The sequence below is a fragment of the Manacus vitellinus genome, unplaced genomic scaffold (genome assembly GCF_001715985.3).
Source record: "Manacus vitellinus isolate BGI_N305 unplaced genomic scaffold, ASM171598v3 scaffold_14_pilon, whole genome shotgun sequence".
Classification (NCBI taxonomy): Eukaryota; Metazoa; Chordata; class Aves; order Passeriformes; family Pipridae; genus Manacus; species Manacus vitellinus.
Genome location: NW_021939063.1, coordinates 12,424,466 through 12,439,257, shown reverse-complemented (window position 1 = coordinate 12,439,257; position 14,792 = coordinate 12,424,466). Strand labels below are relative to the sequence as shown.

Below are 14,792 nucleotides of genomic sequence, written 5' to 3'. Positions count from 1 at the left end.
TATTTCCTTTTTATAGTTAACTGTGTTTCATTAGCCTTGTGCTACGTCAGCATGAACCTCCTATTTAATGTTTTTAAACAAAACAAAATAACCTGGATACAGCTGTTGGGGTGAGTAAACCTTGAGAGCGTCTCACCTGTGTAACCCCTATGTCCCAGTCACCCTGCCCTTGTCTGGCCTTCTCTTGCCTGTCACCCCTTGTCTGGGTTTAATGACAGTGGCTGAAATTAGTGGGGGTTGTCTGTCAAGTTGAGGGACAGTGGTTGGTACTGTGGCTGGGTTTACCTTCAGCAAAAGCTGAGCTCTGCTTCAAGTGACCAACTCTGCCTTGCCTGGGCACTGACAGCTGTGGTGGAGTGTCCATAAAAATTACCTTGCTAAGGAGAGCAAGCACCCAGTGGTGGTGATGAGAAGAGCTTCTGGTGTAATTTGGCTGTGTTGATCTTTGGCAACAACATTCAGCCACCTCCAGCAGCTCTGGCAGCTGAGGACTGACTTTGTCTTGGGCACAGAGTGGTGCTTTGGGGGACATTCTGCTCTGCTTTTGGTCTCTGGCACCGGGAAGGTTTCTGTGTGCAGTGCCCACCTTAGCAGGCAGCTGTGGGGCTGGGGTGTCAGTGTACTGGGTTACTGGTGTCCCAGTGCCTCCTGCTGGGTAGCCTTGCAATGGTACAAGATGCACTTTCTTCATTATAGGCAGAGGACTGGTAGTACTTTTTTGCCTTTAGCTGTGGAAGTGTTTTTCTGCCACTTTGGTTGAACTTAAGTTCTTTTTTGTTGTTTATAGTCTCTCCTTGGTGCAGGTTAATAAATAGCAGGGTTTGGCCACCTAGTGCCTGTGAGTCCCACTGGGAACTCATCCATCCCTCTTCAACTGGCCCAAACTGTCCTGTGAGTGCTCTGCTGGATCTGGCAGTGCTCTCGGTGGCCACCTGGACCCCCTGGTGGCCACTGACCCAGGGCAGCCCCTAAGTCAGGGCATGGCCACATAGGAGAACACTGGGACCCTCTGTACCTCCGGGAGGTTCACTGGATGTGTCGGTGGGTGGTGGAAGGTAAGTCCCTGGGGCACACCAGTTCCCATGGGATGGTCACTCTCTGGAGCATTCCATCCCCTGCCTGGTGTCAGTGGGGTTTGATGCACTTGTACATCCCAATGGGCAGAGATAAGGGATCTGTAGAGATGCTGTCCTGGAGCTCCTCACAACCTGCACGCTCAGACTGTCCTTCACTCCCTGTCTGCCCTGTAGCAGCCCCTGACCCTGTGCTGTGCTTGTTCCTGCCATACCTTGGGGTCTCACCTGCATTTGCTGCCCCTGGCCTTCTCCTTTGGTTTGGGGAGCTTTGGGGTTCCCTCTTCAGATCCCTCTGGGTGTCCCTGCTTACCTCCATGTCTCTGCAGCCAGCATGGCAAATATCTCGTATACTGGGGCGTGCTCAAAACTGAGAATTGCATTTCATCTTGTGCAGCTGTGAGTATCTATAATAAATTAAATATATGTATTTAAATAATTTTAATAGCTTTGGGGTTAAATAATTACTATTAATTAACTCATTCTAATAATTTAAAATATTCCAATGATTATTCTAATAATTAAAATTATTTAATCTTTTGATTGCTTCAAATTAATAATTGAATTATTTTATATGTATATATATATGAAGATAATCTAGTATAATTAATTTTTCTGGAAACATTACTGTAGTGCTCAGTCCCCAGGCCTGGGACTTTGCAGAGCACTTTGTGTGTTCAAGCTGCATCTCCCTTCACTCCCCAAAAAGCCCTGAGCTGCTCTGAGTCTCTTGGGTGCATTAGCAATGTGGGCACTGGGGCTGTTGCTCAGCAGAGCTCTGGGTTTGATTATGCAAACCCTGTAATTAGTTTTCCCTCTAATTGTCTGTGGAAAGTGAGATTGTGAAATTTCCAATCCAGAAACTGCTTTTTTGTCTACTCATTTTTAACTTCTACATGTATTTGTTTTAAACTGATTTGATTTTATTTTTCAATTTAGTTTTTTTGCCCCATATTGAAATGTACTTGCAGGGCAGACAATGCACCTTTCTTACCTAAAAAAAAAAAAGGGAGCAAACTGTGTATAAATCACCTTTAAAAGCCTGTCCAAGGTGGCTATGTATAAACAGACATCACTTGACAGAAACTGGGATCGAGTTGCACGAAACTTAACTCAGGGAATGGCATGATACTTTTTTACACAGTGTTTTTTGTTTGTTTGAGGAGAGATTCTTTCCAAACCATTTGTTATTATGACAGCTGGCTGTGCCATGCTCTCCCATGAGCCAAATGAAACTGGTTGTCCAGTTTGGCCTCTGCCAGGTCAGGGACAGCTCTGGACCCACTGGCATGCAAGGGATGGGGTCTTGCAAAGCTGCTGGCAGCATCCTCAGGTGTTTATTCTGTGCTCTGTGCCAGCCAGTTTGGAGGAACTTCTTTTTTAAATTATTTTTCTTGTTTTTCACATCTCCTGTCCACATCCAGAGTAGCACAAAGGAGTGTTTGGAATTTTGCTGCCAACAGCAGCGGTGCAGGACGTGCAGCAGGGCACCCAGCCCTGCTGTACTGCGGCAGGCTGGGAGCAAACCCACCTGGTACCTGAACCTTTAGCATCCCACAGTCCTGTAAGCAAAGGTTTGTTTTTAAAAGTAATTTTCCTCTGTGTTACAGTGACTCCCATTCCCATCCTCCCTCCACTGTGAGATGCCACATCTTCACGGCTCCATCCAAGCTGGAAAAGCAGCAGGAAGGGAGACAGCAATTTCTTCCTCCACAGTAATGGTTAATATTCCCAGGTCCCTTTTGCTGAAGGTTATCAAAACAGCCCCACTGCCAGTCTCCCCTCTTGTGCTGGGCTGTTTCCCCAGGGCCTCCTGGGAAAATGCTTTTAAATGGCTTTTCAGAATTTCTCAGACTTTCAGAGTTAATTTTCATGGTTGTGAATTTATATTGCACACTTAGAAAAAACATTGCCACTAAATCAGGGTGGATTTATAACTCCTGTCGCTATTAATTTGACTGAAATTTAAAGCACATTCTTTATATAACATGAATGAAAGGCTAGTATTTATGAATTTTTTTTTAAAATTAATAGGAAAATATGATTTAGCAGGATCCAGAGGTATGTTTGACAGCTCTTTCCTGCGCTGAGCTGCCTTTCTGCAGGACCTTGGTACTGCAAATATTTACATCCCTGCTGAGCTGGAAGCCTGTGAGTCCTTCGGGCCCCATGGAGGAGCTGGCCCTGCCAGGGAGGTATTTCTTTCTGACAGAAATATCCAGCTAGGGTGTTTTGTTTGGGGGGTGGGATTTTGCATCTGGCTTCCCCCAAAAATGGCTGGGGTCAGGCCCTCCTCCCAGCAGAGAGGCACAAAAAGCGGTCATGTCTCAATGCCGGCATTTGCAGAGCTTTTCGGGGAAGGTTTCTGGTTACTTTGCCAATATGAAAATTAATTCCTATAAATCTGTCTCCTGTCTAACAGAAAATTGCCCCTGCAAACACTGACAGTTGAGACATTATATTTAAAATGACACACAAACTATTTAACCTTGTTTTTCTCACCAGCTGAAAACCAGCCTGCAGAGAAAGGGTGCTTGTGGTTATTATACACAAGGTGAGAGTGCAGAGGTTGTGTCCCTGAACTCTTGGGATGATGGAGAGGAGCGTGGGCTAAACCCAGCTCAGGGGGGTTTAGGCTGGATATTAGGAAAGCATTCTTCACCCAGAGGATGGTTGGGCACTGGAACAGGCTCCTCAGGAAAGTGGTCACAGCACCAAGCCTGACAGAGTTCACAAACCCTTTGGGCAATGCTCTCAGGCACATGGTCTGATTTTTGTCCTGTGCAAGGCCAGGAGTTGGACTTCAGTGATCCTTGTGGGTCCCTTCCAACTCAGGATATTCTGTGATTCTGGCACTGGAGAAGGGGTTGGTGGCATCTGTGGCAGAGAAGGGATGGTGGTGCTGGTGGCCAGAACGGCCTCACATCTTCCCCAAAACCTGGTACAAACCACCGAAGAGCAGAAGCAGTCACTGTAAGACATCCCGAGGGGCTGGGCAGGGAGGAAAGGCTGTGGCTGCTGCTGGACCAAGCCAGCTGCCCTGATGCTCCTGGTGCAGGTATGGCAGGGACACCAACGGGTCCCTGGGGCACATGTGTCCTGTAAGCTCCCAGCACCAGGTCCTGGGAGCCACTGCCTGCAAGCAGGGCTGCCTTGTGAAGGTCATCGCAGCATGTTCCCAGTTAAATAACCCTGGGCAATGAATAACCAGCCCTGGAGCCAAGGAAGTGCTCCCTTTTTGTTGCAAAACTCATTTATAGACACGGTGGGCTCAGGGATGGGGGTCAGCCACGGGCTCTCTGCAGTGAGTGAAGAGGTCTGTATGCAGACACACGGGGGATGCAGATCCACGAGCTCCCAGTTAAGTGTGAAATCGGCTTCCTCGGCGTGGCTGGGTTTGCTGAGGGGTCTGGGTGTGAATTTCACGGGAATTCTCACGGACACTGGGACTTACAGCAATGCCACCAGAGGGGGCTCTGCTAATATTTAATGTGTGCGTGGCTCCGCATGGCGGGGAGTGGGCAGGCGCCCTGCAGCAGGGAAAAGCGCCTTATTCTGGGCAAGGGGCTGACGGAGGTTTGCAAATGCTTTTAACGACCCATAGGTAGAGGGAGGGAGGGGGGAAAAGTGATTTTTCAAATTATTTTCCTATTGAATAAAGGCACGAGAAGGATGACTGCTGTCCTCACCTCCTGCTCTCCATCTCCCTAACTTGCTTGGCAGAGAAAAGCCCCGCCCAGGGACCACTGAGCTCTGGGCTACAGGGGAACAGAAAAAGCTCCCCCTGGGTTGCCCAGGGACGCCTTACTCCCCTCCTGGTCCTTTTCTGAGGCAGATGCTCAGTCAGTGAGTGGCCAAGTCCAGCCTGGGGCACCAAGTGCTCCCCACAATCCCTCCAGAGGCTGAGGGAGCCATGAAGCAGCTGGGCTTGGACCAACTGCTGGTTTTAGCAATCCCACACTGGTAGGCTCTTTGATTTTTCTGCCTTTGATTTTGCTATCAGTGCTACTGGCCCCGCTGTGCAACAGCACAACACAGCCTTTCTAGGGCTGCAGCTCAGTTGTTTGCTGCACATCTGTACGTGGCCAAACATCTGTTCACGTGTACATCTGATGAAGGGTCTGGGGCACACATCTTATGAGGAGCAGCTGAGGGAGCTGGGGGTTTTAACCTGGAGAAAAGGAAGATTGGGGAGGACCTTATTACTCTACAGTTACCTGAAAAGAGGGTGCAGACAGGTAGGAGTCGGTCTCTTCTCCCAAGTAACAGGTGACAGGACTACAGGAAAGGGCCTCGAGTTGCACCAGGGGAGGTTTAGATTGGATATTGGGGAAAATATTTCACTGGAAGGGCTGTCAAGCATTGTCACAGGCTACCTAGGGACGTGGTGGAATCACTGTCCCTGGAAGCGTTCAAAAAACAGGATGTGGTGCTTAGGAACATGGGTTAGTGGTGGCCTTGGCAGTGCTGGGTTAACAGTTGGACTCGATGATCTTAAAGGTCTTTTCCATCCAAAACTACTCTTTGATTCTGTGATCTGGATGTCCAGACACGGGATGTATATGTGTCCCAGCCCAAACACCATCAGTGGTGGCTTTGGCACCTCCTTCTCTTCACCCATCGCCCATGTGGTGGGGAAGAAGCAGGAGCTCTGGAGGGTGTTCAGGCTTGAATTGCTCATGTCTGTGTGCATTCATGCACAAACTTACAGGAAAGCAAAACAAATGTGGATGTAAACTGAAACAAGAGAGGCTGTGCTGCACGTGGATATTGCTGTGCCAAAGAGCTCTAGAACTGGGTTCACTTACCATGGTGCAGAAAGGGGATGACCCCTGGTCCAGCTGACCCCTATCCTTCAGTTTGTTAAACAGCACATCCCAGCATGTTTGCTTGATGATGGTTTATATATAATTTTTTAATGTTCCCCTAATGCTGCAGGTTCAGTCACGGTGCATGATCCATCAGTCTGTGCTGGGGGATGTACAGACCCTGAATGAACAAGCCAGGATCCCGTGGGGTCTCATACCAGCTCTTCTGTGTGCTCATTGCTGCCAGTAGCTCAAAGGAGGCAAAAGGAGGTAGGCAGAGCCTTGCTCAGAGGCCAGGAGGACATGAGCCCTCTTCAGGTGAAAGTGCAGATGGACAAACCAAGCCAGCAGAGATGATGGAGGCTGTAGAGAAGAGGCAGTCCTGCCTTGGGCTGCTGCTGTGGGTTCTGGGGGTTTCCCTGCTAAGGGACTCACACCCCCAGGGCAGTAAAAACCATCCTTGTGTGGGTTTCTGCAGGGTGAGGAGCAGCCCAGGCTCCGTCCTGGGAGCAGGGCAGCAGGGACTTTCTGTGGGCTGGGAGAAGTCTCTCTGTGGGGCAGTGGAGACCTTGGGTCTGCAGGAAGTGAGGATGTCTCCAGCACCATGCATTGGAGAAGGGCTTCCCAAGACCCAAACCTGAGGGATCTCAGCACTTTTTGCTCAGCTGTACCCTGTCTGCTCTGTGTTCTCTCCTGGCCAGGGCTGCTGGGGTGAAAACAGAGTTTTCAGTTTCTGAAGAGCCTCTTTGTTTCTCTCCCATGATCTGAGACCTGGCTTGCATGAGATAAAGTCTTTCCAGGAATTTTGGATTCACAGTGTAAAACTTCTGTTTGATCATAAATTAAGCTCAAGAAGCCTCATTCATCAAAAAGAGAACCTTTGTTCTGGCTGCAGAATATATCGAGGCTCCTGCAGGCTGGAACAACTTGAAAACCCCTTTGCAGTTGGAACAGCTGGGTAATGATCCCCACTGAGGAAAATCTAGAGATGACATGAACTGTTAAACATTTTAGGATGTAATTATAATACGTCTAATGAATGTATGGAGTAAACACAAGAATATCTATAGAGACTGTGCTGACAGTAGGAGCTTTGGACACCTCCCATCCCCTATCAAACATTACAATCCGAGTGCAGATGCTGTCTCTCTGCTGTGAATTCCACAAAACTGTGTCCCAGCTCTCCATGGGGGAGCATCATTTTGTATTAAGCTGTCTCTCTTGGTCAAATGCTCAGCATCTCTGCAACAGCAGGTTGATGTGATTTAACACCAGCTGACACCTCAGCCCCACGGCCGCTCACTCACTCCCCGCAGGTGGGACGGGGGGGAGAATCGGAAGAGCAAAGCTGAGAAAACTTGTAGGTTGAGAAAGATACAGTTTAATAAGCAAAGCAAAACAAGGCATTCATTCACTGCCTTCCCATGGGCAGGCAGGTGTTCAGCCATTCCCAGGAAATCTGGGCTCCATCACACGTAATGGTTACTGGGGAAGACAAACACCATTACTCTGAACGTCCTCTTGTTCCTTCTTCTTCCCCAAGCTTTGTGTGCTGAGCTTGTCTCTCCATATGGCATGGGATATCCCTTGTGTCAGTGGTGGTCTGCTGTCTCCTCCTAAATTCTTGTGCATCCCAAACCAACTCACTGGTGGGGTGAGTGGCAGAAAATGCCTTGACTCTGTGTAAGTGCTGCTCAGCAGTAACAAAAACATCCCTGTGTTATCAAACAGGTTTTCAGCACAAATCCAAAACACAGCTCCATCCAGCTACTATCCCAGTCAAACCCGGCTCACAGCTCCAAACCAACAGGCACTGACATCACTCCCAAGGTTGCTCTCTGGCTACAACTCTTATCTTCAAAGGCTGGGTAAAGGACTGTATTCAGCATTGCAAATAAGGACAAATATTTTCAGTAAAACTTAGTCAGAATTACATCTTTTTCATGACTGAATGTGCCCATTATGGCTTTCCTGGAGCGTGATTTATTCCTTTGTGCACTGTTCCTTTCTGAAAGCCAAGAGACAGAAGGGACTTACGTAGGAGCAAGACATGAGGCCAGAGACTCAGGCTGACTTCAGCCTTCACATGAGCCATCACTGCTGTCAGCCAGACAGTGGCATCTCTATAAAAATCTCAGTGTAAATATTTGTTCTAAATCAGGCTCTTTCCTTTGCCTTGACCGCAGTATAATCGAGGGAGCTTATGAAATGCTGTATGATTTCAAATTAATTGCTACTGAAAGTTGGAGGATTTGTTGTCTGCCTTGCACACACCCCCTTGGGATCATTTTCTCTTGATTTAGTTTCTTTCTTCAAATTCATTTCTCACTGAACAGTTTCACAAAGGCCAAACTGTTTTCCTCCTCACAAAGCCCCTCTTGCTTTCTTGCCCTCCCTGCCCCTTCAGCAGGCAAGCCAGGGCTCATTGATGAAGGGAGATGAATATTTGCCTCTACTAACAGTTGGATTATTCCCACTTTTCGGATGCCATCTGTGTGACAGGGTTTGGTTTGCACTAAATACAGCCTGTGGGCTGAGCTAGGAAAACAGATTGCTGCACCACTACGTTAAATAATCGTCATTAAAATCTGGTTCGTTGGAGGACTTCAAGCTGCATTGGAGAGGGGTTATTTTGGAGGGGGAGATGCAGTTCACTTCCATGTCAGGATGCTGAAATCAGATTTTAAATGTGAATTTTATGACACTCAGTTGGCAGCAGAGTCACCTGGGATCCACAGGATGTCTCAGGTTTGCAGGTGGGCAGGCAGGGGTGAGAACCACCAGCTTCCTGCTGCTCTGGGCTGAGGGAGTGCAGAAAAGGGGCCCTTGCTGCTCTGTCTTTAATGTCTGTCTTTCCCCAAGCCCTCAATGCTGCGAGCAGTTTCAAACCCCCACCGAGAAATACTCTAAATTCAGCAACATCCTTCATTGCAAACCACCAGGGCACAGACTCCTGCTGGCTGCAGCTCTGAGCTGCACACACACACACACACAAGATGCAGAAAGCCCTTTTAATTCTTCTGCCCCTGCAGAGGAGTGGCAGAGCTCCATAGCCCACAGGAATGTGTGGAGATCCCTGCCCTTCAGGTGTTGCAGGTAAAGCGCATGGAAGCATTTTACCCTTGCAGTAGCTCCTTACATTTGCAACAGGTACAGTAAGTATAGTGTGCTGCTTCTAGCTGGTTTATTTCTGCATACAGAAAATAAGAAAATAACCTGAAGGTTTATTTTGCCTTCTCACCCAAAATATTTGAACTTTAACAAAATATTTGGGGGTGGTGGGGGGTGTTCCACTTGCTGTGAGTATATTTACACGAGTGTTCTACAAGATCTGTTGGCATTTGTGTATTTCCATGCCATGGATGAGGACTCAGCATCATCATCATCATCTTGATTGGCGGCTCTTCCTTGGCGTCCTCTTCCTTGAAAACTTTGATCTCAGCCAGTTGAAGAAGCCACCTTTTGCTTTTAACTCAAACTCTACTGGGAAATGGTCGCTCACTCCCAGTGCCTGCAAGACAAGGGCACAGAGGGTTGGGAGCGGACACTCCCGCTCTCTCCCAGCCCTGTCCCGGGTGGGATATGGATGTGGGGAGGTGCAACGCAAGCACTGCATTACTTTGGGAAGATGCAGCAGTTTTATGGCCAGGACCATGTTCAGAACTGCCTGGACACCACTGGCTTTGCACTCCTGTGTTAGCCCTTGCCCCGCTGCTGCAGAGGCTGTGCTGTGCCTACCTGCTCCTCAGTCATCTGAAAGTCCTTCTGGAAATCAAAGATGTTGGCAGAATGTGGCACGACAGCCTGGAGGAGCTTCTGTCCGCTGACTACGATCCTGCAAGGATCAAGGGAATGGGGTGCTGTGATGAGGTGCCTGAGCAGCAGCAGCCACACTGCCCTGCTGTATTGTTTGTCCTCACCCATGGGCTTCCCACTCAGACATGCCAGTTCCTTTAGGTGCCTCCTTGGCAGCGAGGCATCTAAATATCTTGGCATGCATTGCTCTTGGAAGCCAATGTCAAATGGCTTCTGTCTAAACCCACCTAACAGTGCTGGGAAGTTGAAAGCCCTGCTTTGGATACAAAACACACAGGACACCAATGACTGGAGTCTCAGTGAAGTCCTCCTTAGATCCAGAAGCTCATTCTGCAAGAGGACTCTGGGCTCTAACAGCTGATGTATCTTTTGTCCCTGCTGAGGGAACTGCAGTGGCAGCAGGACTTGCCACATGCCAGAGGAAGGTGAGGTGTCCCCTCCCCAGGCAGAACCTGGCTTTGCATTTGTCAATCCAAATTACAAATGGAAGAGCCAAAGTCATGGTGCAAAGCTGGCACAGAACAGGCAGCAGCACCTTCCTCCAGGTGTCTGCAGAGCTCCCTGGGGATGAAAAGTGCTGCTGAATGGCCTGCCATCTATCCCCACCTGAGCCAGAGCTGGTTCTTGCTTGGAATCCTGCCTGTTCTCCAAACCTACTCACCAACAGGTCTGCAAAGTGCTTTGTGCTCCTGACTAGAAGCATTTGGATCACATTTCCCCTGGACACTGTTTGATGGCCTCATGTATGTTTGTTTTCTCTGTCCGTTACTGACACCTTTTGATATATTTTTTAATCAGAGAGTCATAACCAGTGATTGGTTTGGCAGTGGCCCTTTACCTGTCATATGGGCAGCTCGTGCTGCTCTTCACTGTCGTGTCATTTTTGTCACCAATTAGCCAGATGAATTCGGAGTAAGTCCTCAGCCGGATGTTCTTCCACTGCTTTTTGGGAACATAGCTACATCCAGCATTGAAGTCTCCCATGAAGATGAAGTTCTGGAAGGTAGGAGGTTTTCCAAAGTTACCATGAGGACAGCTCTTCAAAAGAAAACTGACAAGGACTTCTAAGGTCCATGGATGCTCCCAGTAGCCATTACAGCTCTAACAGCAGCCACTCTCTGAGTGCAGTGGGACTTCTCCTTTCTGCTGGGCACACCAGGGCATGCTGATAACAGTCTTATTGGGAGATCGAGTTTACTGTATCAAATATGGAGAATTCAGCGAAAATACATCAAAGAGATACTCAAAACCTGGGTCTCATTATCAGTGGATTTAAGATTATCAGGTGTGAATAGTGAATAGCCTGCCAGGTGACTCTACCAAAGCCCTGCTAGTAACACAGATGTAGCAACCAACCTCGGTTTTCCAGCGCTGTTTGACATCTAAATACACATCATAGAGCTCATCAATCTCCCGCACTGCAGTGTCTGGTGTGGTGTGCAGAGGGATTATAGCAAACTCATTGACAGCTTAAAAACAAGGCAGAAGAACAGAAAAAATGTAATGGTTAAACAGAGAATCAGTCACAAAGAAACAGAGACTGACTTGGAAGCAAGGGTGGTTTTTTTTCTGAGGAAGTTTCTGTTCCGACTGTGGACCAGGGGCAGTCTCTGTGTGGTTGCACAGTGTCCCCCTCCAGGCACTCAGCTGAGCCTGAGATGCTGTGCCAGTGCAGGCAAACCCTGATCCAGCACCCGTGGCAATCACTGCTCCCGGGCCGTGCCAGAGGCAGGGAGTGCATCCACCAGCCCACTGCCTGCAGCAGCAGAGGCTTTCCTGGGGTTGTGGCCTTTCCCAGAAAGGCAAAATGCTGCTCTTGGAAGGAAAAGCAGCATGGGGTCTGGGTGTGGCCCCTGGAGCCTTCCCCTGACATGCCTGGGTCCAGCCAGTGTTGCCTTGATGACTCACCAGTGGGACAATGACATGTTTCTGAAACATCTCACCGGTTTTTGGAGACTGGAACCAGATGACAAAGGGCTCCCTGGAGAAGACATCTTCATCCCCAGGCTGGGTGTCAGGGTACTGGTAGGTTTGTTTCACCGATACCAGATGTTGCCTGCAGCAGAATGGACAGGATAGGGAATGCCACACTTGTGGCTCGCTGGGACTTGTCTAACACTGACTCCATGCTCGGACCCAGACCCTGGGCCATGGTCTGGGACAGATACAGCAGCACTGGTGGCTGTGTCTGGGATGATCCCCACACCCAGGCACAGCCCATCCCACCCACAAAGCCTGCACATCTCCAGCTCCCACAGAGCAAAGCCACCACCATGTCCAGCCTGTCTCTGTGGGACTGTGACCCAGAGGGCAGGATGAGGGCTGGCTTGTCGGCAAGGGGCCTCACTCACCTGTAGATGAAGGCATACTGCTCCTTGTAGCTGTTCCTTCCCAGCCTTTGGCTGGCAATGCACCTGTATTCATCCTTTGGCTCTTCTAGCTGGCTGGAAGGAAAGAGGTGATCCTGAGTTCATTTCTGCACTCAAAAGTGGTTGAGAGGGAGGTAATTTTGCCTGTGCCCAAGGGTGTGTTGCCTGCCTGACCTCAGAGGCAGGTGGGTAAAGACACTAAGCCCTTCTCAGGAGCTGGACCCTTCTCCCTGCTCATTGCAGCCTCTGTCTCTCCTTCAGCTGGGTCTCACGTCCAGCCAGCCAAACGCTGCTGTTTTGTCTGGACTGTCACTCCAGGCTGTCAATCCCTAATCTAAAGCAATTCCCAGCCCCGCAGGCAGGTGGCTGTCCTGCTGCAGCACCAGCCTGGTGAGGTCATTTCTCCTCTCTTCTTTTTTCCTTTGGGAATTAATCTGTAGCAAATTGAATCTAACTTGGTTATACTGATTTAAAAATGTGTTCTACAGTGGTCTGGAGCTGGCTTTGCCCCTGTCCCTCAGTGAGACTGCCAGAGCCTGGTCCTTCCTTGACATTGGGACAGAGCCCAAATCCTAAGATTTTGCCACCCAGCAGGGTGGCACTGAGCAGAGCACAGGCTCTTGCCAAGCATCTTTCCCAATATTTGCCCATTTGCCCTTGGCCACCCTACCTGGTGAGCTTCTCCACTAGGAGAGGACAAACACGGTTCTTGTTGTCCTTTATTTCCATCAGCAACATGATGTCACAGCGAGAAATGATCTGCAAGGGGAAGGAGCAGGAGGAAGTTCACATGTGGTGGGTTTTGGAGGATTAGGAAGGGGTTAGAAAGAAGTGGCTACTGGTGTGGGGGAAGTCCTTTGTGGAAGAAGTGGCACTCAGCCTGGGATCATGGGAGGGGAGCAGTGGCTGGAGTGAAGCTCTTCTGCTTTCTGAGCAGCTGCACACCCCAGCATGAGCTGGGAGAGGAAACTCAGGAGCAGAGTGGTTTCAGATTTAGTGAAAAACTTCTGCACGTGCCCCTGAGGAGGAAGTGTGGAGGGGAAGGGGCAGCAAGAGCCACTGCCATGAGCCTGATCTCCCCCTGCCACTGCTGGGGGGCTGCCCCTGCCCACCCCCCTTTCCCTACGGTCAGCACTCACCTGCCCCAGTCTGTTGCAGACCCTCTGAAATAGCCCCTGGGGCCCAAAGCAACCTCCTCTCTGAAAGCAGGGCTGCACAGCTCAGAGGGACAGCAGGGCTCAGCTCCTGCAGCTGCTGTTGGGATTCCCCATGGGAAAGCCCAGTTCACGCTCAGCCCAGCATGGTCAGAGGCTTCTCTCTGCCCCTGGTTTCATCGTTCTTTAAACTTTGTGGGTGATTTCTGTCAGGAAAAAAGTGCCCCTTTCTGCCCCCTGAAACTTACCCATAATTACCTAAATTACCCATAATTTAGTAGATATTGCCCACAGTGATGACAGTACAAGAAGAGCAGTTTGCAAATGCAAAGCCCACGCAACCCCCTCTTCTCTGGCAGTTTGCAATCAAAGTATTAACACCCAACTACGTGGTGCCATTCCTTGTTGGTGCCATTCAGGACACACAGCCATCCCACTAATGCTGAGCACCACGTTCTCCCTTACTGTGGCATCTTGGAGGGCACTTGCAAAAGCTAAGAGTCTAAAATGTGGTTCTTTTAAAAGGCAGAGTTATCTTCAGCTGCTGCAGAGGCAGCCTGGTGGTGAGGGTTTGCTCACATAAATTAGCAATTGGGCTTTTCGGATTTGTACCAGACTCTAATATGACAGATACTCTCTGCTGTCCTGAGAATAGGTTTAATTAGACAAGAATATTTCAGAATGATTAGCACATAAGGAAGGCAAATAATGTATCACAAAACAAAGCTCTGTGGATTCGAAGTGAAAATTACTTTTACTGAGCACTGAGGTTTTCCTCCTTTCCTAACTCCATTTTCCAAAGGAAACAGCAAATGTTGTTTCTGTTATATTCTCACGCAGGCTAAAATAACAGCAAACATCCTATTCAACCACAGGCTGATTTTTACTTTCAGAGTATTTTTTTTTTTAAATTATGCACTCATTTTTTCACTTGAAAAGAAAAATAAAGTGAAAGATAAATAAAGTTCAAGATTCCACAGCTAAGAAACCCTCAGAAAACTCAATGTCTGTCTCATCCAAGCAAACGAACGTACCTTTACCACGGCATCAACGACTTCAGGTCTGGCTATTTTAGCTTCTCCAAAAGACCTCACATTGAAGGAGCAAAGTTTTAGGCTCAGAGATGGGTTGAAATTGAAGAGTGAAAGTAAGAAGAGGAGCAACATCTTGAGGGACTTGGGCAAAATGAGTTGCTGCGAGTGCGCCTATAAATATGTACGTGTGTGTGTTTATGCACCCGTCCCTCTGCAGCTGGTTGGGAGATCAGATTGAGCAGTCAGCTGTATCCATCACGACCAGGAATAACCATTTCCTCCTTTCCCTCATTTCCATGTCCCAGCACAGAGCAGCATGGAGACTTTGAACTTCTGCCTGGGGGGAAAAGTGGCTCTGCTGAGCCAACCTCCCTGTCCTGGCAGAGCAACTGCTCCACCAGAACTCAGAATCCTTCCCCACAGAGAGACACCCCTTGTGGGATGCCTGCCATGACTGAGCACTAGCTGGGACCACTCCAGGCAGTGCTGGGCCAGGACCAGGCTCCCTGGGCCAGTCCAGGCCAGAGGTCAAGATCAG

General features: G+C 49.0%; 1 protein-coding gene across 1 annotated transcript; it reads right to left on the bottom strand.

Annotated features, from left to right (window-relative positions):
* Positions 1 to 7,239: 7,239 nt before the first annotated feature.
* Positions 7,240 to 14,438, bottom strand: DNASE1L3 (deoxyribonuclease 1 like 3). The gene is made up of 8 exons (XM_018068483.2): positions 14,255 to 14,438; positions 12,737 to 12,825; positions 12,049 to 12,141; positions 11,641 to 11,753; positions 11,054 to 11,166; positions 10,536 to 10,693; positions 9,620 to 9,716; positions 7,240 to 9,392 (listed from the first exon to the last, which is right to left on the bottom strand). Exons 1-8 carry the CDS (start codon positions 14,384 to 14,386, stop codon positions 9,267 to 9,269), a joined length of 921 nt encoding a protein of 306 aa, XP_017923972.1. The 5' UTR covers positions 14,387 to 14,438; the 3' UTR covers positions 7,240 to 9,266.
* Between the last annotated feature and the right edge of the window lie 354 nt (positions 14,439 to 14,792).